Source organism: Alosa alosa, chromosome 7 (genome assembly GCF_017589495.1).
Source record: "Alosa alosa isolate M-15738 ecotype Scorff River chromosome 7, AALO_Geno_1.1, whole genome shotgun sequence".
Lineage (NCBI taxonomy): Eukaryota > Metazoa > Chordata > Actinopteri > Clupeiformes > Clupeidae > Alosa > Alosa alosa.
This window is the reverse complement of record NC_063195.1, coordinates 23,371,817-23,397,883: the sequence shown is the minus strand read 5'-3', so window position 1 is coordinate 23,397,883 and position 26,067 is coordinate 23,371,817. Positions and strand designations below refer to the sequence as shown.

The window sequence follows — 26,067 nt, the reverse complement described above, 5'->3', positions numbered from 1 at the left end:
GGTGGTGGTGTGTGTGTGTGTGTGTGTGTGTACATATGTGTATGTATATTCAGGTATGTGTTTGTCTGATCAAGCAATTCAGTTCACCAGAAGCATCTGGTTTGCGCTAATGGTCACACTTGAAATGTTCAGTGTCACGCCTAGGTATTAAACCTGTCAATCATGTCTTGTCGGAGATTAAGCCACTTCTTCCACATGAGTGCGTGAGCTTGCCCCAAATTAACACTGCCCGATGGAGGCCAAAAGGGGTGAAACGGTCCACATTAAAGGTCAGTTTGAGAGCTAGGAAACACAATCGGCTGACATTTTTTCTTTTATTCTTTTGGGGGTTTACCTGTTACCTTGTGTCTTGTCTTGGTCTCAGCTTTGGCTGGCTGTGCACTCTTTTTCACTTTATTCCCCCCAATCTTAAAGTGATACATCTTTAGCTGAGTTTTCATCACAATTTAGCATTCAACAGGTGGGACAATCATAGATATATCCCATTCAGGGGTGCGTTTCCCCAAAATCATACACTCTAAAAAATGATTCAGAGGTTAGTAGATAAAACTTAAAATGAAGAACATTTTCGACATAAAAAAATTAAGTTTGCTACTTGTACATGTATAGGTGAGTTGACAATTTATTTTAAGGAGTTTGTAATACTGAAAAAGAAAGAAAGCTGTCTCAACTTATTCATATATGGATTTTTCAACACACAGTCTTGCTTTCACCTAACAATAGAAAGTATTAAGTTCCTGAAACTTGTAAATCTCGTGGACCAAACTTATAAAGCTAATAACACGATTGAACGTTCAGGACCTTCCAGACCACGCCTGAGAAGTAACAGAAATTATGGCACAGGATCCTGTAGCCTGCATCGAACATCACAGGTAATGCAAAGTAGTCTAGCCTACTATTTTTGTGTTTGTTTTAAAAGCAACAGCTATCAAACAACGGCACACAGTGCATCAAAATCTTTGTCACGTGACACTCAAATGAAATTAACGCTACAGCTTGCCCTTTTGCTAATTTGAATATTTGAAAAGATGGATTTTAGCTATCTACAGACAGTAGCTATCGTGGTCTTCCAAGCTAGCTGCTGCTTGCACGGTAATTAAACCATTTGAAAAGATGACTTTGGTAGCTGGCGTCTTCAAAGTTACCTGCAGCCTGCCCTTTGATCATTTGGAGTTAGTAAAGGTAAATTTAGCTGTCTGGTGTGTCAGACACCAAACAGGACGAGGACCACAAAAGCGTCACGTTAGAATGTTTATTTAAGGGTTGGGGGTTCCAGGGGTTTCAGGGGTTCCGGGAGTTCCAAGAGTCTGCGTGTGTGTGTTCCCCCAATAGCCGAGCAGCAATGGCAGGAGCTGGATGATCCAGGAAGTCCTGGGGGAAACACACACACAACAGCAATTGAAACGAAGCAGCAGTACAGTCAAGGGCTAGGCTGTATTCGTAGAAGAGAGACGGAAGGCAGGTCAAGATTACCGGGCTGGAGATCAAAGAGGTAGTCGAAATGGGTCTGGGTTCACAGGCAAAGAGTCAGAGTCGTTTTCCAAGACAGGCAGGTAACTGGTGCGGGTTTGCAGACGATCTGACAAATGTGGACTGAAAAGCAAGGCTTTAAATACAGGGCATGATGAGTGGTGAATGCAGTGCAGCTGGTAGGTAAACGAGGGTGAGGCAGAGCAGAGCAGGAACAGGTGGAGGTCATCAGGCTTTAATCAGCGCGTGTTACCAGGCAGAGAGAGGGAGCTCATGACAGAACCCCCCCCTAAGGGACGGCCCCAGAAGTCCCCAAGAGTGACACCACCCGGGGAGGGCGGAGGGGAGCGGTGGAGGGCTAGAATTCCTCCGAGCGTCCAAAGAACATCCTCATCCTCGGGAGGGAGCTGGAGGGTCGTGGACAGAAGACGGGACAGGTACCGAGACAGGGTCAGGGTCAGGCACAGGACAGGAAGCCGGGCGGGCAGGACGGTTAGGGACCCCTCTGGGGCGGCCCCTACGGATTGCAGGTTGATCAGGATGCAGACGGTGGAAGTCGGCGATGAGTGTCCGGTCCACAATCCGACTGGCTGGCACCCAGGTTCTCTCCTCAGGTCCATAGCCCTCCCAGTCGGCCCCGAGATACTGGAGGCCCCTACCTGCCCGTCTGGACCCGAAGCAAGGCCGAACGGTGTACACCAGCCCACCGTCCAACGAGGCGGAGGAGGAGGAGGAAGCGGCACGGGGACCAGCGGGCTTTCATGCATCGGCTTGACTTTCGAAACATGGAAAGTAGGGTGCACCCTCATGGAGGTTGGCAACTGGAGCCGGACTGCGGTTGGGCTGATGACCCTCTGGATAGGGAACGGGCCGAGGAATCGAGGTGCCAGTTTACGCGATTCCACCCGCAGTGGGAGATCCTTGGCTGACAGCCACACCTTCTGGCCAACACGGTGGCGGGTGCCGGCGATCTTGGCGGTTAGCCCCAGTGGCATAACTTACAGCTGACTTGAGTAGCGTGGCACGAGCTTGTGACCAGGTAACGGCGGCAACGGCGGGGCATAGGCGAGGGCAGGCGGGCAGGACACATCTCCCTCCTGGCTGGGGAACAGGGGGCTGGTAGCCATACACACACTGGAAAGGTGACATACCAGTGGCAGAGCAGGTGAGGGGAGTTGTGAGCATACTCTATCCACGCCAGTTGTTGTGCCCAAGCCTGGGGTTTGCGAGAAACCATGCACCGCAGCGCCTTCTCCAGCTCCTGGTTTGCCCGCTCGGATTGACCATTGGACTGGGGGTGGAACCCAGAGGTGAGACTCACTGTGGCCCCTAGAAGGCAGCAGAACTCCTTCCAGAATGTGGAGGTGAATTGCGGACCTCGGTCAGAGACAACATCCCTGGGCAGCCCGTGTAGACGGAAGACATGATCAAGAACAGCCTGGGCAGTCTCTCTGGCAGATGGCAGTTTAGGGAGGGGGAATGAAGTGTGCCATCTTGCTGAACCGTCAACCACAGTGAGAATGACCGTCATCCCACCTGATGGTGGGAGGCCAGTTACAAAGTCCAAGGAGACGTGGGACCAGGGTCGTGTGGGCACAGGCAAGGGCTGGAGTAAACCAGCGGGGGGGCCGAGTGGAGGACTTGTTCTGATTGCAGGTGGGGCAGGCACGGACGGGTTCTCGGACATCCCTTCTCAAAGCAGACCACCAGAAGCGCTGGGCAAGGGAGATGGCAGGTGCAGGCGGAGCCCGGGTGGCAGGCAAGGCGGAGTTGTGTCCCCACTGTATGACCCGGGACCTCAAATTCTCTGGGACAAAGAGACGACCGTCTGGGCATGCACTGGGACTGGGATGGTCACGGAGGGCCTCCTGAATTTCCTCCTCGATATCCCAGGTCAGGGCAGCTCTGGCGCAGGGATCGGGCAGAATTGATGCAGGTTCCTGGGAAGGGGCGTCATCCTTATGAAACTGACGGGAGAGAGCGTCCGCTTGTGTTCGAGAACCTGGGCGGTATGACAGGGTGAAGTTGAATCTGGTGAAAAAACAAGGCCCAGCCCGGACTGTCTGGGGTTAAGACGTTTGGCGTTGCGGATGTATTCGAGGTTTTGTGATCGGTCCAGACCAGGAACGGAACTGTGGACCCCTCCAGCCAGTGACGCCACTCCTCCAGGGCAAGCTTGACTGCCAACAGCTCATGGGTCTCCAACATCATAATTGTGCTCTGCAGGTGAAAGCCGGCGAGAAAAAATGCACAGGGGTGCAACTTGTTGTCCTCCTCTGCCCGTTGAGAGAGTATGGCCCCGACTCCCGTCCGAGGCATCCACCTCGACAACGAACTGCAGTCTGAATCCGGCATCTGGAGGGATGGGGCAGTGGTGAACCGGCCTTGAGGGTATGAAAAGGCTGTGTTGGCCTCTGGGGGTCCAGGAAAAGGGGTGTTTGATGCTGGTCAGAGCTGTGAGGGGGGCGGCGGAGCTGTAGTTCGGATGAATCTCCGGTAGAAATTGGCAAACCCGAGGAATTGCTGCAACTTCTTCCTATTCCCGAACTGGCCAGGAGGTAACTGCAGAGACTTTGGGGGTCCATCTGGATATTGCCTTCAACGACAATGTATCCCAGGAACGACACAGTCTGGCGTGGAACTTCGCATTTCTCCGCTTTGACGATAAAAAGGGAGTTCTCCAGGAGCCGTTGAAGAACCAGCTGGACATGACGAAAGTGTGTTTAGGACAGAGTTCTGGAGAAAAATTAAGATGTCGTCCAGGTACACCAAGACGAATTTATTCAGCATGTCCCGCAGCATCATTCACCAGCGCCTGGAATACCGCTGGGGCGTTGGTGAGGCCAAATGGCATTACCAGGTACTCATAATGGCGGTGTGGGTGTTGAATGCAGTCTTCCACTCGTCACCCTCCCTTACTCGGACTAGGTGGTAAGCATTTCTAAGGTCCAGTTTGGTGAAAATAGTGGATCCCTGGAGCAACTCAAAAGCAGAGGTGAGTAAAGGCAGAGGGTACCGGTTCTTCACTGTGACATCGCTCAGACCTCGATAATCAATGCAGAGGCGAAGAGAACCATCTTTCTTTCCCACAAAGAAGAACCCGCACCAGCTGGCGAGGAAGACAGGCGGATGAGTCCAGCTGCCAGGGAGTCCCTGATGTAATCCTCCATAGTTTTTCTTTCAGGAGGGGATAGTGAGTAGAGGTGACCTTTGGGTGGAGCAGTCCCAGGGAGGAGATCAATGGCACAGTCGCATGCGGACGGTGTGGGGGCAGAGATGTGGCTTTGGTCTTGTTGAACACCTCTCGGAGGCCATGGTAACATTCAGGGACATTAGAAATGTCGGGGCAGTGCTGGGGGTACTGAGCCGGGGCAGCGAAAGGCAGCATGCAAACAGGTCAGGTGGCAGGCATTTCCCCACTCTTTCACAGTTCCGAGGCCCAATCGAGGTGAGGATTGTGGAGACGGAGCCAAGGGTAGCAAGGATTAGGGGTTGGCCTGGGGAGCTGAGCAGGTGGAAGCGGATGGTCTCGGTGGTTTCCTGACACCATCATTGAGATGGGGGCTGTGATGCTGGTAACTGTGCCACCACGCGGACCGTCCCAGGGCCGGGCTGGAACAGGAGGGACAAGCGATGGCTTTCCAAGCCCAGCTGACGAGCAAGTCCTGTGTCAATAATGTTTGCTTCTGCCAGAGTCCACCAGGGCTGCCAGGGTGTGGGTGGAATCAGACAGGTAAAGACAGACTTGGATGAGGGGTTTACGGCTGATGGAGGGCGGAATGTTCATTGAGCTCATCAGTTCCTCCTACATCTGGTGAGCTCCGGCCTTTGCTGGACAGGTGGCATTTTCGATGACCATCACCACCACAGTACAGGCACAAGTTGGAGGTGATCGTCGCTGGCTCTGCAGGGGTTAGGGAGGCGGCCGATCTCTATCGGTTCAGACTGGTCCGCTGGTTAGGCAGGTGTGGCAGGTGCGGACAGAAGGGCAGTTGGGACACTCCGTGTGCTGGTGGATGGACTCTGGCCCTCTCTCGACGACGGACCTGGATCCTGCGATTGATCTTGACAGCCAGAGCAATGGCTTCATCAAGAGTGGGGGGTTGATCACGGGAAACCAGCTCGTCCCTTATGTAGTCCGTCGGGGCTGTGGAGGAAGGCATCCACCAATGCTTCCATGTTCCAGGAGCTCCGACTTGCCACAGTTCGGAAGTCAATGGAGTAATCCGCAGCAGTCCTTCTGCCTTGGCGAATACTCATCAGGGTCGAGATGCCTCGCTGTGGTGGATTCCAAATGAATACCTTGAGCATCTCCTCTGCGAATAGGTTGAAGGTTTGCACATGCTGGGGTCTGGCTCGAACTCCGCCCGTTCCCCAGAGTCGAGCTCGCCCGTCAGGTGAGTGATCACGTAACCGACCCTCACCCTTCAGTGGCAAAAAGTCCTGGGTTGCAGGGTAAACTGGACACGCAGCTCGTCAGGAGCGCCCGTTACCTGGGTTGGGTCGCCCTGCTGAACCGCTCTGGGTTGCCGATCCTGGGTTCTGGGGCTCTGGCAGCCGGCAGCAGTGGACTGGGCAGGAGACTTCGGTGCTGGGCGGTGAGCAGGCTGGCTGGGGCTGGGCGGTGGGAGCAGGCAGAGGAGAAAGGTTGGTGAGAAGTTGAATGATCATTGCAAATTGTTGCTGTTGCTGCTGGAACTGCTGAAGCTGTTGGTAGGCTTGAAGTAGGGAGGCAGTGTCCGCAGTGTTGGGCGGTTTTGCCTCTCTCTCAGTCTCTTCCAGGCGTTGCATGGCGGTGGGTGGTTCTGGTTAAATCGGTTTCCATGCTGGTTCGACCGTCGCTGGGTCCATGTTTGGTCAGATCGTTGCTGTCAGACACCAAACAGGGCGGACCACAAAAGCGCCACGTTAGAATGTTTATTTAAGGGTTGGGGGTTCCAGGGTTTCAGGGTTCGGGAGTTCAAGAGTCTGCGTGTGTGTGTTCCCCCAATAGCCGAGCAGCAATGGCAGGAGCTGGGTGATCCAGGAAGTCCTGGGGGAAACACACACACAACAGCAATTGAAAACGAAGCAGCAGTACAGTCAAGGGCTAGGCTGTGATTCAGAGAAGAGAGACGGAAGGCAGGTCAAGATTACCGGGGCTGGAGATCAAAGAGGTAGTCGAAATGGTCTGGGTTCACAGGCAAAAGAGTCAGAGTCGTTTTCCAAGACAGGCAGGTAACTGGTCTTGGGTTTGCAGGCGATCTGACAAATGTGGACTGAAAAAGCAAGGCTTTAAATACAGGGCATGATGAGTGGTGAATGCAGTGCAGCTGGTAGGTAAACGAGGGTGAGGCAGAGCAGAGCAGGAACAGGTGGAGGTCATCAGGCTTTAATCAGCCCAGTGTTGTTACCAGGCAGAGAGAGGGAGCTCATGACATGGTGTCTTCAAATTTCACCGTGGCAGCTGTATTCCGCCTTAACATTTTAGCATTGCTAGTTCTAACACTGCACGTGTTTGAGGATCATATTTGGTCGTCCTAGTTAAGCCTAACATTGTCACTATTTATGAAGGTTTGTGGGCCATTTGACATTCTTAGCTTAACCACGAACACAGGCCCTAATAGGTAGGCCAACATTTATTTATTTTTGAAGTTTGAGAAATATTATGTGTCAATCCCTGCAAACCATGTAGATTTTGTTCATTTTGTTGTTTGTCTTGAGGTAAATTTTCTAACATTGTGCCTTTCTTTTATACAGATAAATGACGAATTCAGACGGAGCTCTACATTCATTCATTGCACAAACTGGACCAGTTGCCATTGCTTTAAAATAAACAATGCTTTCAGAAAATTTAAATTGCTGTGTGCTTTTATTCAGACAGAAGTGAAGTAAAGTTACTATAACTTAAAAAGATCCATACAAATTGTTACCTTAATTTTTTTTAAGTCATTTCAACTCAAGTTGTTTTTTGAGTAAATATTGTGAGACTTTTATAGTGAGAAGAACTCAATTAGTTTAGCACAATCAACCTGATTTGTCCTCTAAAAGCTTAATTAAGTTGAACCAACTTAATTATATTAATTTGATCATATAATATAATTCAGTTGTTCTAACTATATAAGTCTCACAATATTTACTCAAAAACGGCTTGAGTTGAAATTACTTAAAAAGATCCATGCAAATTGTTACCTCAATTTTTATAAGTTGAGTAAGTGTATTATTTTTTAGAGTGTAGTTGCTAACCTGTTAGCAACATAGTTGGTTGGCAATGGGAAATTTTTTTGTTCCCCTGAAGATTTTGATATGCATTAGATGAATTGATTTTGGCATAATGTCTAGCACATCTTTATTTTTATGCTTTTTGTTTTTCTTTTTTTCAGAGGGTTACACTTTACTGGAAAAGAGATCAAATAATGTTGCTTGCTTTGTAATAAGTAGGTAAAGCACTGGAGCCATTGGCCACATTTTGATATTTGTTAACATAATTGTTTGCTGCTGATCCTGGTTCCTGAAACATTGTTGTGCAAAGACCATGATAACAAAATGATAAGCCTCTTTTAATTTGTTTTAACCGGTTGTTGCACAATGCTGCTTTTGAGAAACACATTTACTTGATTTTGTTTTAGCTATGAAGCCCCGTGAACCTCCAATATATTAATAATTATATTTTTGGAGATAGGTGTCAGTTAACATATTAAAATAGTATAATGAATTGTGTACATGTCCATATATGATTCAATGTTTTTACATCTTTACAAGTTTTTACATCTCCTTTCAAAATAGTGTGGAAAGTAATTATCTAATTGCTATTGTTATTAAAGATATTTCAAATTTCAGACATTCTTCTGACATTATTTTCATTTGTTTTATGTTTAAAACTAGGCATTTGCCTACCATAGGCTACACTGAAAATATGACATATGCCGATATAAAATAATGGCAAATAAAGAGAAAGCCTGTGATGGTTCGCGGGTATCTTATGAAATTCTTTATAGCCTACTCTGTAAATGTGATTTATTTTTGTCGAGTAACTTTCCTGTGTGGAAATTGTGATTACATTTAATTAATCTTGTGCATAAAATAGCCAAACAATAATCACAGGGACGCTCTCGAACATTTTGGAGACAAACACGTTCCATAGCGCATTATACAGTCATCTGTGGGCTGTTTTAAGGGTGCTCAGTTGTAGCATGCGTCGCCCGCGTTGTTGCGCATCACATAGGCCTAATAAAATTAAAATGTATTCGTGAATGGAACAAGGTGATTCACCGGGAGGCACTAGGCCTCTTGTTGCTCCTTCAGTTACAATAGTTGTTAATATTGTTATCTTTTTCAATTTCAATTTTACAATAACGTTAGATGCTTATAAGCTGCGAAGGATATTTAACCCTTTAGGCCAACTGAAATTGAAATAGCTTCTTATTTTAAACATCCAATGGAGCTACAAACCAAAGGCAAAGGCCTAGCCCACAGTTTGAAATGTCCTCTTGAGAACATCAGCCACGCTATTTTTTTTAAAAAATGTTAAATAGGTCTACAATTTAATAAACGTCTGAAATATGTCTTTTTATTGGGTACATTTTGATGTTCACTGTTTGAGCCAATGAGGATTTCAAATGCGTAGGCTGATTCTAAAGTAGCTGCATGCTCTACTGAAATACTAAAATGCAGGCTACGTTTTTTTCATTCAAGAGCTCTGCTAAAATTGTGTTGATCTAATACAACCTGTGGCTTATAGCCTTCTGCACGCGAAGACCTATACATCATTATTTTGTACGAAAGAAGGCGCAGCTTAGTTGTCTTGATTTGTTGAAGGGCGATATTGAAATGTGGATAACTATCTCAATTAATAGATTCATGCATCAAAGGAATGCCTATTTTTTTTAAAATTATTATCCTTATCCTAAACCACACTTTCCTGGCTAATTGATGATGCCTATAAGTGACAGTAAGCTAGTGACGTGGTGCTAAGGAATTCTATATAGATTAATGTGTCAATTGAGTCAAGGAATGCAATTATGATGGCCTTAATGGCTAATATGATTATGATGGCTAATAAGTGACGCAAGATATTCGTCCTTCTTTTGGAAACATTGGATTAAACTTCTGTATGTGTTTTACTCACTTGTGGACAGTAATTTGTTGGTCTGTCTGCATTTGTCTGTATATATTTTTGTATCAAGGCTACTCTTTATGCAGCTTAATGCGCTGTTTGTGTGTGTCTTTTAATAATACATATACAATTAATAAAGTTAAATAAAGTTAAATAAAGTCTGTAAACAAAATAGGCATATTTTTATATATATTACATTTTTTATAATATATATATATATATATATATATGATGTAATATTTTACAACTTATACAGTTTTATTGTTCCCCTTTTACAAGACAAACATCCCCAAAAAATTGAATGTACACAGTAATCTAACATACAACGGCTATTGAAATGCGTGTGTGCCCCTAGCCCACCGGTGTGTTTCTTTTTTAATTAAAAAATTAAATTACGGATTTTTAATTGTGAAAGGGATTCGAATTGCGTTACAGGGAAAAAGCAGTGTTGATTGTAAAACGCACTAAATAATGATATAATGATACTGAATAGCCTAGATGTAATCAAAATGGACAGTTTGTAAGGACCTATTTGATAATTTGTTATTTGGATTGGTTTATACTTTGTGGTAAAAGAATAGTACTCATTTCACTTAGACTTTATTTAAGTAAATATGAAAAACGTAAACGTTAGCCTTGTCCATGTAATTCGAGCTGGGCTGTCAGTGTCAACGTGTTATAGCCTACGTGACATGTCAAATGTTACGTTTTTTTTTTTTTTAAGGAGGCCTTGCTCAAGTGGCGTAGCTTATGCCATAATCAATATGTCCCAGTTATATACAACCACTATCATGATATGAACAAAAATCTATGCATTGTTATAGGAGTCCATTGTGGCCAATGTTTTTATTTTATTTATTTTAAAACTTGGTCACAACATTTGCATGTTTGGTCTGCTTTCGTCTAATTTTGCCCTTTTGCCCTATGTACGGCCATCATTCAATATGATCATGTGAACAGTATTGAAATCAAAAGAACTGCATCCTAGACTAAGCTATGGCACTTTTTAACTGGATATGTCCTTTTTTCCTCCTTGCTCCTTTCCTCTTTCTATCCTCTCTCTCTCTCTCTCTCTCTCTCTCGTCTACACTGAATGCACCAGAGTGAAAACATTAGAACTATTTTCAGTTAAAAAGTTGATGTTCAGGACAGGAGAACGGCTGGACATTTCCGATCCGGGTCATTATCTCGTCCATATATCACACACTGTCTGCATGAAAACATTTATAAAGTATCTATCTAACTATATTTAGCCTACATATCACCATGTTATCTGCCTATCATATTCTGTGGGTTTTCTTCAGAAAGACCTAACTGCACATGTTTGTCTGTGGGTTAGTTAGAATTTCATCCCATTCAAGCCAGCCTACCTAGGAACAGCCTAACCTGTTTCATCACAAGTTAACTTAATATTCCTACGCTAATGTCTTTGCTTCCTCTGTTATAATTTGATTATTAAATATGGTTATTTTTTAAACGTAGTTTTCATGTATAAATGAAGTAGTATTGATATGGTAGCCTATGGTGTTAGGCCTACACCATTAAATGTCTCATCCCAATCAACAAATGGATATTAACGAATCCTAAATAATGTACACAACGGGCTGATTGAGCTGGTTGTATGTGTGTGTGTGTGTGTGTGTGTGTGTGTGTGTGGGGGTGGGGTATATTACGATTACGTTCTTGATGCAGCTTCACCAGAGACACGATAACACCAACAACCAGACACTGGAGGCGCCCTAACCCGAGTAATTCACTCGCTGATAGGTGCCGTTTAGTTGGTTAGATCAGGGTGCTCGCAGTGTACCTCTTAAAAATCCTATGCGATGCATTTAGGCTTTCTTATGTGTCAAAGTAACCTATTGATAGCTCGACTGATGTCTTCATTTATTATGTTTGTCATCTATGTCAGTCCGTCGTCTTTTTTTCAAAGGCAAATTCAATTACCCAGCGAATAGTTACCCATGTGACATTTAATCTGCACGTGTTTAAATTTCGTTGATTCTGTGCGACACAGGTAGTGGCAGATCACGTCCACCCCTTGTCTGAGCCGACGTAGTCGCTGACGCAAGCGCGCTCTCCATTAAGTTGGAGAGCACCGCGCGCCTCTAGTCTGTACTAGTATGTAGCGATGTGTTAAGTGGTGGTCACGGCGGGGAGCTCTGTTGACATTGTCCAATATTTTTTTTCCTTCGTCAACAGCAAGTTAGGAGCTCCTCCCCTCTCAATGAGGTAAGCCTGGTTAGACGGAGCCTCCTTAATTACTAATATCTAGAGTCCAAACGACGCGTCCCCTTGTCCTAGAAGCCCCATCATGCATGTAATGTCTCGGTCAGATCGCGTCTGACTTTTTTCCCTTTTTCAAGTACCAAAAGAGGGGGAGACGGCCCCCCTTTTTGGTTTTCGCCGGGCATGGGAGATCAGAGAGAGCCGACAATGGTGCAGAAGTCCACTTCGTTCAGCATCAAGAGCCTGCTGCTCCCGTCGAAGTATGACAGCCCGGACGCAGGAGTCTCCGAAGAGAAAAGTGTCCCGGACTCGGAGAAATCACCGGAACCGGCGGACATGGAGTCCAAGACGTTGAGTCAGGAGCCGCCGCATCCCCCTGCGTCTTCCCGGGACGACGAGGAGGGGAGTACAGAACAGCCCACAAAGCAAGGCAAGAACGGGAAATTCGACAAGCCACCGTTCAGCTACAACGCGCTCATCATGATGGCTATCAGACAGAGTCCGGAAAAGCGACTCACGCTCAATGGCATTTACGAGTTCATCATGAAGAACTTCCCTTACTACCGCGAGCACAAACAGGGATGGCAGAATTCCATACGGCACAACCTAAGCCTCAATAAATGTTTCGTGAAAGTGCCGCGGCATTACGACGACCCAGGCAAGGGAAACTACTGGATGCTGGATCCGTCCAGTGACGACGTCTTTATAGGGGGAACGACTGGGAAGCTTCGGCGTCGCTCAGCAACCTCCAGGGGTAAACTGGTGATGAAGAGAGGTCTGCGTTTCGCGCCCCTCGGTCTGGGCTTGGGTGAGCGCCATAGCAATCCACTGTACTGGCAACTATCACCCTTTTTACCTATACACCCCTCGCACTATAACGGATCTACCCACGGATTTCTAAACCAAGGACATGGTTACGGCTCCCTGTTGCCCGGCGTTGACGCGCTAAGTAACGGGGAGGTCTCTCGTTCCATCCTCGGGAGCTCGAGTGGAAGTCTCAACCTGTCAAACGGATACGGGGTCGCCTCTCCACCCACGGCAGGCTTGCTCTCTGGCCACAATGGATATTACGTCCCGGGGACGCAACAAGCGCAGTCCCTGCAAAGCGGACCAGGTTACGGCATCTCCAGCTCGCCGCCCACCCTCATATCGGATTCGCTACGAACTACTCTCCCTTCCTTCTCCCCGCCGCTGTCCAGTGGATTTTCTGGGGTCATGTCGCCGCACAAGAGGGTCGCGACCAATTCTTACTTGAGCTAAGCTCGCTTTTGGACGTGTTAGTGTAAACTTTCCCTCCTCGAAAGTCCTTGACTCTAACCCCCTCTCCATAAGCGCAACGAAATAAGTGCAAGTTCCTCATGTTTTGCATTCCACAAGGACTGTACATTCTAATGTATATAAGGGACCATGGTTTTCAATTCTTTCTTAGAGTATCTTCATGCCAAAGGCAATAATATGTTTTTACTATAATGTTGTTATTTATAGGTTGAACATTTTAATTTATGTTTTTTATTTATTGAAATGTACACTGTTTTCTCTCTATTCATATGAAACACTGTGTTTGGTTAAATGGATCAGACGTTTGTCATAATTGTTACGTTAGGTTTTCTTTACTGATATGTATATTTGTCCCCCAAATGCTGCGCCTTATCGACTGCATGGTTCTAGTGGACCCATGCAGAGGAAATATAAGAAATAAGGAAGACAATTCTAAACAGAACTGTTTCGCACAATGAAATGGACCACATGTATATGAAAAATAAGATATACTTTTAATACACTTTCCTACATTTTATGAAGACTACTGTACTGAGTAGGCTATTTTTGGAGAGAATTATACTAGTTATTCTTAAATCTGTCTGAGACATCAGACACAGCAGAAGAAAACAAATAGTATAACTATTTGTTAAGACACTAGGACTATTACTCTACCTAGACTCTAAGTCTGACCTCATGTAAGTGCTCAGGACCGACCTTCTGACCCGTCGTCACTCTGATCTCTTGTCAAATCGGTATCATGTGGGCCAAGAGTGAGATTGTGTCGACCTAACCCATGTGGTTCATATTTTATGCTAATTCTACGCATACAATAGCCTATCTAATTGACAATCCCCATGCGTAAGAATATATTTACCGCATTCATTGCTCATATATGAGCATTGATATTGTAAGAGAAATGTTGAGCTGGTGGGCAATATTCGACAGACCAAGCACTAACTCTCGGCGTTTTTTGGGTGGCCGCGTTTTCAGGTGGCATGGGCCATACTCTGATCTTTAGCAATGCGAATTTCATACATGTCACAAGAAGTGTTTGCACTTTTAGTTTATAGGCCTAGCCATTTACAAATGTGAGATGTTCGTACTAGTTTGCTGTTTTTTTTGTTTGTTTCTGTAATTTGAATTTGAAATCAAATGAAATGACAAAATAAAGTATTGAAATATTTCCTTACAAAGAATGTCAGAATGTGTGTCAAAAACTATGCTAAAATCATTTGCATATTATGCCTCCAATCACTGCTCAGGGAGAGAGAGAGAGAGAGAGATTTTAGCCCATTGTTACCTTTTGTATTTGATTTTAGCCCATTGTTACCTTTTGTATTTGAAAGAGCACACTGTTGAACAACCATACGCTATAAATGTCTATAACCTAAGCAACGTTATCTAGACACACTGTTCATGTGCTTTGGACAAATCATACATTTATTCAGGACACAAACAACAACAACAAAAACAGAACATGCAGCGCGTCCAACCAACAAACCAACTTGAATGAAAAGTGAATAGACATGAACCTTTCTGCAAAGTTTGTCTTGTACGCCAGAACTTTGCACACTGAAACATGACACTCACTGTATCATCCAACAGAAATATTGAAAAAAAATATATATTTTGATACCCTTTCGTAAGTAGCAGGAGGGCATAATTAGGCCTTGTCACATTGAGAGAGGCAACAATGAAATATAGGCCAACAACAAGTATGGTACACATGTCTACAAGAAGCATAACACTAACACAACGCAGGTGGGCCTGTCTCCTAGCTAAGCTTAGGCATACGTCATTGTTCTTGGTGCATGCTGAATGCAGTTTTATTATCTTCACTGCGATCAAGTGCTCACTATATTTCAAGATAGGCTACTTTTATGCCAGATATGTGCCACATACTGTTTTCCATTACAACTAACAGCTGAAGTATTTTAACAGGCTATGAAAAACAAGTGCTGTCACCTGACCTGGGAACGCAGCCCCGGCTTGCGCTTCTCCAGAAATCGTCCGTGCTGCGTCGCTGAAATGCTCGTAAACTACTGGCGCCATTTCTGAAGGCCAGAGGTAGGTCACAGTCGAGTAGGTTACAGGCCGATGAAGAATATCTGTTTTACTGAATATATAATATTATTTATTTTGGTAAAATAAAAATCAATATAAGTGTACGAACTGTTCACACTTTTTAATAGACTAGAATACTCAGTAATCCTGTTTCTCCGTTCTGATTGAAGATGAATGGCGTGCTCAATTCCTTTTGAGTTTGATTTGGGTGCTCTTCGGTCCAAGGTAGAACGTCTAAGAGGCAGAGTAGAGAAATAATTCTCTTGATAGCCGAGGCACTCCTTAACTATAATGTCTTTATTACAAAAATGACATGTCCTAAAAGGACAACTTTAAAATGCCCACGCGTAGCGGCATGGGGCCTTCTTCAGGGCATCCTGTTTCTCCTCCTACTTCTCAGTCAGTCATATAATTGTTACATAATAAAAAATGTTGTTTGCACTGACCTTATGTGAAGATATTGATGGCTATTGATGAATACAAATGAATACAGGTTATGGAAATAATTTCTATAAACAGCAGTAGCCTTTTTGTATATATACCATGCATTTCACATTTTAGATTCATATTATGTTTATAATATGTGGTATGTGTAATACATTCTGTAAAACTTCAGAATATGTCTGTAATAGTACACATTTGTAAAAGTAATATTTATGTAAAATACAGTTCCAGACAGTCAGACTGTTTCTGATCCTGCATAATAATACCCGGTATAATAGTTTTTTTTTACATACATAATGTTTTCTCAGCAAATTCAGTTTGGATTGGCATGGGTAGACAATATATGTGTTTGCTTTTGAAAGCACAAGTTACATGTTCACTTTGAGCATATCATAACATTTTACATTTCCACTTTTTTTTAAACAAAAGTAAGTGCTGTATTATTTTAGCTAAAATTTTATTATTTTAACATAACTACAAATAATGAGAGAACAGTTAACTTTTTAACAGTTAACATTTCTCTTTTTTTTTATTTCAAATGCAAAAAATCCTTTATAACTTCCAGGTCCAGATTAATTGGATTTTTTTGTGTTACCCTCTTTAGTGTTTGATTTCTTTTAAATTGTATAAATTATATTCTCACCAGAATAAATGTCACATAGGAAATCATATGCCACGTTTTCTTTTCCGCAAGCAAGGCAATTCCAATAAAACCCGAAGCAATGTAGTTCTAATAGCTTAATATAATGCCTTCAGACTCTTTTTGATGCTATAGTGACATACAATATGGAGAACTCTGGCATTCCCAATGTGCTCTCGGAATACTGGGCATTGCATTATGCAACGTTGTTGTCATGAGCAGGAGCATGACCCTTGTATTCAGTTTTACACAAATTCAGTTGTCCCTTAGCGCTAAATGGGTTCCCAAATATGTAGAAAATTGGCGAAAAGGGGAATTCCTACATTGTATTATTTTAAACTGTTTAGAAATATATACAAAGTAACAGTCAGCAACCATGATGAATAATTGACCAACATCAATTCGTCACTTAATTGTGGAACTATTTTGATAAAGGTGGGTTAGGCAATGACAAAGAATGCCACAAGCATGCAGGGAAACTGAAAATGTCCCTCCTGGAATGCTTGGCTTAGTCTGATTAACTCTGCATTGGGCCTTTGTTGGATTCCCGCAGAATGAGGTTAATGCTGAACGTCAGAAGGCCACACCGGAAAACAGGTCTAACCACATCCGCTTGTCGAGGGATAACGTTAATTCTGACAGAGATTCAGCGATTGGCAAATTGGTAGTACTGTTAAAGGTGCTATAAGTGATGTCACACAGTTTCTAAGCAAAAACATTTTTTGTCACATACAGCAAACATCTTCTCACAATCTGCTAGCTGCCTGTCTCCTGAATACACTGTAAATAAAAACGCGGTCTCTGTAGACATCCCCAAAAACGGCAACAAAAACAGCCTGGTGCAGCCTGGACCATGAAACATAACAAAGTTTTCCAGACATTCTCTGATAAGACGCGCGTTTAGGAGAGTTTCAGTTGCACAGGAGTGAGGGTGGAGGGATGGGTGAGCCAGCTCTCTGTTTTTGTTTGAACGTCAACAGAAGTGACGTTACCAACATCGCTTAGAGCACCTTTAACCTGCTTTAAATTCCATATTATCGCCTATATGTTATTATTTTGTACAAAAGCAAATGAGGATATTTAATCAATGGTCCAGACAGATAGCATTGTTCTAAATATACCCTATACACCTACACACATTTATTTATCATTATTTTTACCATTTATGTGTCAGAATCAACGTTATCTCCCAAAAAGCGGGTGTGATTAGACCTGTTTTCCGGTGTAGACTTCTGATTATCAACATAAACGGCATTCCAGCCACGGTATTTTCCATATCTTGCATGCTTCTTTATCCCCTGAAGCATCCTTTTTTTATGAAAGGGATGCTTTGTTACCAGGGGTTTCTATTAATATGTTCACACTAGGTCTATTTACTGGTGATTATTCGGACAATACCATCATTGCCAGAATGATTAGCCTCTTTTGTTGTTCTCCTCTGTGTATGTCTCTATCTGTGAGGTGTCGTACACATCCTCCACTAACATCCAAAGTTTTAACCAAGGAAGGGATTTGTAAAGACGGCTCTCAGCACCGAATGCTTTAGAGACTCACCCTTGACCCCATAGGTCATGGGTTTGCAGGCTTCCAGGTCAAAGGGATCATGAAGGACGGCTCACAGACTAACAGACTTAGCTTCCTCTTCCAGGTCACGCATGGCAACAAAACAACTTCTAATCCTTCCTTTAGACGGGAGCTTTTGGCTTGCATTTCTCTGTGGTAGCCAAGAACAACAACATAAAGAGCCCAATGGCCATTAGCAAGAACCAAGGAGATCAATTCAGGAGTTCAGCTAGGCTTAAGCAAACCAAGCAAGCCAGACGTGAACAAAGCATCTGGGCTGCTCACTTGAGCAGAGAAATGTTCATGTGTGCAGGAGGATTAAGAGTTTTCAGGTATTGTTTTGCAAGTGCAAACAGTACAGTGATACACATTTCAAGCACTGTGGCCGAAAGACCTCAGTGGTGATGATGTGTGGTGTAATTTTACTACCAGGTACACAGGTACATACAAATCATTTTTGGTGTGTTCTTAGTCAGTGCCATAACTGTTTTGCAAAATGTCCTCTTTGCAGCTTTATTACAAAGTCTCATACTGTAGATATGTGGTTTTATAGACATGTCACTGATGCCAAAGGGAATATAGGATACATTTAATTAAGGGATAATGCCCGACGAGGTGTCCATTATCAGAAATAAATGGATGACGGTTGCTTCTGCGAAGTCCATTTATTTCTGATAATGGAAGCATCGAAGGGCATAATCCCGTTTATACCATGGTCACTTACAAAATAAATAAATATGAAATCAACTATTAATACTAAATAAGTTTTAGAGTTTTTTCAGCTGTTTACAGTTGATTCCATTGTTGCGAAGCCTGCCTCCAGGCTCAACCGTCGTCCTACTATCGTTGTTATAGTTACAATTCATAAGCATTGATATGGAACGGCGATTAAACTTTTTTTTACCAGATCTACTTCGTAGGTGTAGTATATCACTTTAAACGACACCCTTTTCAACCTAGACAATGGTATAAAGTAGTTTAATCACTCATCATAGCTGCATAACATTAGCAGTTTTTAAAAACATATTTTAATAGCTTAATGTCACCAAGTTCTTAAATACTTATACTGTTGTTGTTGTTTCTAAAATATTTACACTGTTGATGATGATATTGCAATTTAATTGTAATGTAATTGTAATTTTATTGTAAACTCCCTTTTTAAATAGATGAGTGCATCTTGTATTTGCTGTCCCTGACATAATGGATACAATACCTCCAAATACATTTAAAGTTCTCTGTGGTGAAGTTAGAGGTACAGTCAACGATTGTACGTAATTTCAAGCACATACATTTTTTTTGTCCAATTCAGCAATCATCTACATAGGATCCCTAGTTGCCCATTCTGTGATGACACTGCAAAAAACCCGGTCTCTGTAGGCAACCCAGCTCCGAAAATTAGAAACAAAGTACAGTAAGTGGTGGCAGCCTGCCCCCAAACAAAAATGAAAGCCTGCGTGGCTTTTCTCTGGGAATACTGAAGAGAAGAGTGAGCTACCTCTCTGATGTGTTTTGTTTGGTCCCAGGCTAAAAATATATTGTACGTTCCTTTGGACAAATGGACCTGTTAATAATTTTAAATATAAACATAAATATAAACATAAACAAACGCTACTTCCTGTGTAATCGCTGATTACGCCATTTAACTGACACTATTTAGTAAGCATATTGTAGTTTTTATTATTAAATAATTTCTATTCAATTTCATTTATGTAGTACCACATAACAACTGAAATGGCCTTAAGACTCCTTATTGAGCCCGAAGCTTGAACCTCCCAAGTGATGCAGGCAATAACTCACTGGGAGGATTTGTCTGTGTGAATGTTAAACAACCACTAATCTCTGTCCGCAGGTTAAAGGCTCTGTTGTATTGTCCCGGGTGAATGTGTGTGTGTGTGTGTGTGTGTGTGTGTGTGTGTGTGAGAGAGAGAGAGTGAGAGAGATTGTGTATATTTGTGTGACTGAGTTGAGTGGGATATATTGCCTCAGGTTTGTGTGTGTGAGTGAGAGAGAGGTTAAGTTAGCTAAACTGTTCCATTTCTGACATAGCCATGAAATCCAACACCTCCACCCACATGCCTAACTAGAGAACAGAGAATGGGGGTGTATGGGGGTGTGCGGGACTTTTTGGATTATATGCAAAACCATCCATATCAAAGAAGGACAAGATTTTCCATAGAACAGAAAGCTTATGCAAAACACTAAAAATACTGTTTCTATCAGGGAATTTACATGCCAAAAGTCTTCTGTGTAATTTATGTGCTGTTCAATAGTGTTTAATAGTTCTATATTCTTGAAGCATTACGACTTAGATTAAGATTAAGACTATTTATTCTTGAAACATGATTAACATTAGGACCACTAAATTACGCTGATATATATGACTGTTCAGATAACAGAATATAATACAGTAAAGAAGCAGGAAGAGACAGAGCAGATATTAAAGAAATGTCAAACATGCTAGTTTGTTTGTTAGTTAGTTTATTTATTTATGTCACAAAAAAATCATAACATTAAACTGAAAGTCAGAGACAGAGTAAAGGGTGTTTTGTGAGAAGCCTTGCAGACTAAACAACTAAATAATTTAGCTAATTTTGTTATCTTGAAAAATAATAAGAAGTAGACTTTAGTTGATATGTCCATTTCAGTTTTCAGTAGATTTGAATTTTCATTTTTTATTCAAGAAGTGTATTTTATTTCAATTGCTAGTTTGTTTATGAATATAAATTGAATAAATGAAAATATTTTTAATTTATTCAATTTACCTGAAATGCATAGCCTGAAAAACAGCATTATGTCAGAACCTAAAGTGATTCTTGAAATATTCAAAATGTAGACATGCATGGTCATTTCAATGGGTCTATTTAAGCCGCAGTTATTGTCGGACAAGGGGGATACGTTAAGGAAATAGAAATACATAATACACATAATTAATTTAAGTTTAAAATGTAAATACATCTCACATCCACCAGTGCTAAAAAGTGAATGAAGAAATACAATTTGAGTAAAAAAATATTGTGTAAGGATTTATTTGATGCTTTAAATAACGCTATCAGTAGAACTGTAAATATAAGGATGACCACAAAAGTAATGCATTTTTAGTGGACACTTGCCACATTAAGAGACACGCTGTAACTAAATGAAAAAAAATTCTCATAAATATACAATTTCCCACTAATTGACATATTACGCTTCATTTGCAGTTTTTTTGTTACCTTTGTGAAAATATCGATATTACATTTGCATCAGCATCTATCCTTTTTGTGTCCAGAAACCTGAGACGACAGTGGGTCCAGAGACTGGAAAATATAAATATGGGTTGGCGAAAAAATATCAGAGTCGTTGGAATGGTAGAGCAGGTTAAACATCTCTTCCACACACCAAATATATATCACAAATTAAAACAAACAAACACACAAACAAACAAGCAAAGAAGCAAGGTAGCAATGGATCACAACCAAAGTGGCGCAGCCTCCATTTAACAGCAATCTCCAAATCCACTCTCATGAGCAAGGCCATAGTGGCGGCCATTTTGTGGCAAAGGTCTCGATAGCATGTGACAGTAGGATCAACAAAGGGAAGATTAAAATAAAGAGAGAGGGGAAAAAATCAGGAGCACACACACACACACACACACACAAAGAAAACGAGGGCACAGACATCTTTTGAGACACTTCATGTAAAAATGGATTAGGGAGCCCTTCTGAAGTTCTGGCCCACTTGATGCCGTCACGTTAAGGTTAACTGGTGGGACCTCATTGGCACACTATATTACGTGGCGCGCTTGTTGTGAGCATGCGCAAACGGTTCTCAACATTTTGTGTTGGTGCCCTGATTCGCTTGCATGCGCTTGGGCGCGAAGGCTGTTCCAATTTGTGATGGTGTCTCTGTCGCTGGCAAGATACTTTGTTTTTTATTTTGGACTGCACCCTAGGATGTATTGTCATCGTATTTCATTGTGGTTAAGAAAATCACGCAACCAGATATCACTATTTTGGTCGAAAGATCTGGGTCTAGAAACAGGTCTTTGCTGTGAGTAAACACATCTAAATGATTTGCATCCATGTTGTCGATTTGTCGCATTTCATATCATTGCATTAAAAAAAGTCTGATTCTTCATAATTTTAAGTTGTGTAATAGGAAAAGTGCAAAACATTCGACTTGCCCCAGATTTTAGTCTAATAATTTTTTATGTCAGTGGCCAAGTAAAATTAATTTGAGCGATTGATTGCCCTAAAGTTAATGTTTCCTCTTGCCCTGTCGTTATGTCCCTGCCCTCCGACAAAATGAAGACAAAATGTTCACGCCATTAGACTACCTGTCACCTTCTTACAAAACACAACATATCGCCATATCACAACATAACCTCCACTCCCACAAACACATACACACTTCACCTGAAATAACAGCAGCAACAACAACAACAACAGTCTCTCACCTAGCCCAAGGCATGTTGGCATGACCGAAGCGAATGAACCAAAAAACCGCCCCGCTCCCCTGTCACTCATAAAACATCAGCTACAAAACAAACACCGGCACACTGGCTGCAAGCCAGCACATGTTTACTTCTTTTCCTCTTTTTTTCCAGAACGGCACAGAACATTACCTTATGTGCCACAGGAAAAAGCATCCGGTCCTTGCGAGTGCATAAATATGCTGGAGTGTAATATGTCAGACAGTAATAAAGTGCAAAACATGGTGGCTGGGCGTCAGGATGCCGACCTCACCGCATATATCTTGCAGTTTAACTGACCCACCTCTGCAAAAATCCCATTTGAAAAAAAAAAAATCAACGGAGTGGAGGGGAGAGACTACCACACCCACCCCCCCCCACGACCCCCACCCACGCCCCTCTGTGTTCAACACCAGACCTGTCAACAGAACAAAGGCGATCCCACTTAGCTGGGACCCCTTCCACTTCATCCACCCGAGTTTGAATAACTTTTAACCTGCCCTGACTGCAAAAGCTCTCATGCCACATTAACAACGAAGCATCCATGCAGCCATTAGGGCATAGTAGAGGGAGTAGGCCCACTACCTTTGTATGGCTGAGAAATGCGTACTATAGCTGACGTACAATAAGATACAGGTGAATGATATACTGTATACGTGTTAGATGATAGATGATAGATGATATACTGTATACGTGTTGGATATTTATGGTTTGTATGTTGGATGGTTATGGTTTGGTACTTCATTTTGTATGTGTGTGTCTGTGTGTGTGTGTGTGCATGTGTGTGTGAGTGTGTGATTGCGTGTGTGAGTGTGTGTGTGTGTGTGTGTGTTATTGCATTTAATAATGTAAATTCTATTTTTGCAGATTTTGGTCTTGTGGGTGATCGCTAGAAGATCCTCGTGGCACGATGGGCTCCTCAGGAGAGGAGGTTGGTGGCTTCAATCTGGGGTCAGTGATCCTGCACGAAAATGAACGTGGTCAGTAATGTCTGCAATGCCCTCTCACAACTGACTCTGAATACCACATTACTTTATTTAGTTTAATATCTAAATAGCTTTTGTAGTCCACATAGTGTACTTTAGCTTTTTCCATACTCAAAACATCTGGATGTAAAAGGGCTTGACTTCAGGGATTAATCTTTAGTTGTTTGCTATGGAGGACCTGAAGCTGCAGGAGTGAATGGAACATTCTATGGCCATTCTAGTGTGTCCTTACAAATGGCATTGATAAATTACTTCATGGTTCCTTATCTCACTACACTGTAGGCTACTTCTTTCATTAGTCTGTATTTTTACAGGGTGTGTATGCGGGTTTGGCTAGAATTAATGTAAAGTATACGGTTAGGAATGTATCACATATGGGAAATGCATGTATTGTTTACAACATAAAACATAAATAAGGACACCAGCCTAATAAGGGCGTTCTTTTTTCTTTCTTTTTTTTATTATGTAACCCTGGATAGTTATGTCACATAGTTATTATTCAATGTGAGGTGAGAGAATATGGTCCTCTTCCTCACAACTATTTTTGTAAATAGTGCAACATGTATTATCTGAGAGGACAAAGTAAAAACTGAAGATTGAATTTAAAGAAATGTGTTATTTTAGGTTTTACGGTGATTGATCGTTGGTCACAATCATCTGATATGCCACTGAAACAATATTCCAAAATACCTTTTTAGCAAGTTTTGTTTTTTATCTATCTGCAGGGAATTATTGTTGAATTTCAAAATACATAAGCAACATTAAATTACAAAAATAAAAATGTAAAAATAAAAAATAAATAATACAAAGACGGTTTTTAAAACATAAAACAGAATTTCATGTGCATAACCAATAATCAGGTGCTGGTTGGCAGCAGGACTGTATAGAATGAAAGTCAAAACACTCCTTTTTTGCTCTAGTTTTCTCTAAATAAATCACTAAATGCAATGAGATGTGTTCTATTTTCAGTTTAAAATTGTCAATATATTTCTAAGAATTAAAATTGAACAGCGAATGTTTCACATGGACAGAATTAATGAAAAAAAAAACATTTGCTCCATTTTGCACCATTGTGATTCTGTGTCGGAATCTGCTTTTGCATTTATAGTAAGTGTATGTTTCCCAACACAGTTGTCTTTTAGTCTGCAATTAATGGTGAGTAAAAAGAGCTAAGAGTGCTGAGAGTAAGTCTGTGATGCTAACTGTAGTGGGTTTGCTAACTGACGATATGGACTCTGTTGATCATTTCAACTATACACGTTTCATGCTTTTAATCCTCTAAATGAAAGGAAATGTAAATAATATTTTTTGTATTTTTAATGGCACATTGTGTATAACATAACCATTTTAAATTAATAAAATTTGAACTAAACAGGGCACACATTTTTTTAAATCAGACCTTGGTGGATGTAGTCAGTGTACAGTGTACATGGTCGCTGTGGCTGCTGTCTTTTATCTTTATTGTTGTCCAATAATTCCACCATTCCCTTTTAGTGATGTTTGTCTAGGCATGTGTCTATTCATCCTGCTCATGAGCTAGTAGATTAGCAAAGGTTTTGGCTTAATTCTGCACATTTATAGAAACAGGTTATCTTTGTGTGTGTGTGTGTGTGTGTGTGTGTGTGTGTGTGTGTGTGTGTGTGTGTGTGTGTGTGTGTGTGTGTGTGTGCTGTGCGTGCCTGCGTTTTCATTTAATAAAGGAAAAAAAAAACAGAAGCATATATTTGACAGGGTGAATAATGTAATACAAAATACTGCAGAATACTATACAACATGTCTCTATTTTTGTCATGTTGCAATTCATGTTTGATTTGAAGAGCACACCCAGATGAGCATTTGTATGACTCGATGAAAGCCTAAATCAATGCCAGTCTGTCACAGTGTCCTTGTTTCACATTTAAAAAACAAAACAAAAACTATCCAATCAGACTTGCTATAGGAGTGAATATATTGTCAGAAAGTGACATAGATGTCAGTAAAAACCCTTGAACCAAGCCACCAGAAACAATTTGCAATATATTTTATTAAAATATAGGAATCAATTCAAAGAATTCCCTGTCGAAGAACAAGATGAATAATTAATGCTTAACTGACCTGTTCGGTTCCCATTTAATCTCTGTGATTCTACTTGACTTCATTTCTTCACTAAAATTGCCCCTAACATGAATGTCCCATTTTTTCAGCTGATGTTGAATTTGGCAGAACACCAAGTTATGTTTATGCTCTCAAACCCATTTTGCAGTTTGACATTTCTGAAAGAAAATGATGTGTCTGAACATACAAATGTTCAAGTACATTATTGGTAAATGACCAACTCTGTGCTCATGTGCTAATTTGATTAAAATTAATACATTTTAGTGTTAAAACTAATAAGCTGACATAACTTCAGAGACTTATTGGGTTTTGATCTCAGCGTCAGCCATTCAGACCTTTCTGAAGCCTTTACCCCATTATCTGGCTAAACTTGAGATTGTGCTGGAGATTAGTGCAATTCAATTCCAATTCAAAAGTGCTTTATTGGTATGGCATATTTGACCCTGAATAAGAAAAAAAGAGAAAAAACATTGTATTTCAAACTAGATTGGTCCTCTGTTTTCTTGTCTTCCTCTATCCCACACCCACACCCTCTCTCTCTCTCTCTCTCTCTCTCTATCTATCTATCTATCTATCTATCTATCTATCTATCTATCTATCTATCTATCTATTTATCTATCTCCTTCTCCTTCTCCTGTCCTTGGCTTACTTAGGTAAAAAGTGATGTCTCCATCGGGGACTGTGGGACTCCACGGCGATGAGAGAGTGTGGGAGCCACCCTGGCGTGCTTGACGACTTGTGAAGTAATCAGCGTAACGAAGGGCTGTGGCCT

General features: G+C 42.0%; 1 protein-coding gene and 1 long non-coding RNA gene across 2 annotated transcripts; both read left to right on the top strand.

The window, feature by feature from the left end:
- The first annotated feature begins 234 nt into the window (after positions 1-234).
- On the top strand, positions 235-26,067 carry LOC125298566. Its single transcript, XR_007194225.1, has 3 exons — positions 235-269; positions 23,083-23,195; positions 25,949-26,067. It is a non-coding gene; the product is annotated as an uncharacterized LOC125298566 (long non-coding RNA).
- On the top strand, positions 11,694-14,243 carry foxg1b (forkhead box G1b). The gene is made up of 2 exons (XM_048249274.1): positions 11,694-11,797; positions 11,932-14,243. Exons 1-2 carry the CDS (start codon positions 11,793-11,795, stop codon positions 13,052-13,054), a joined length of 1,128 nt encoding a protein of 375 aa, XP_048105231.1. The 5' UTR covers positions 11,694-11,792; the 3' UTR covers positions 13,055-14,243.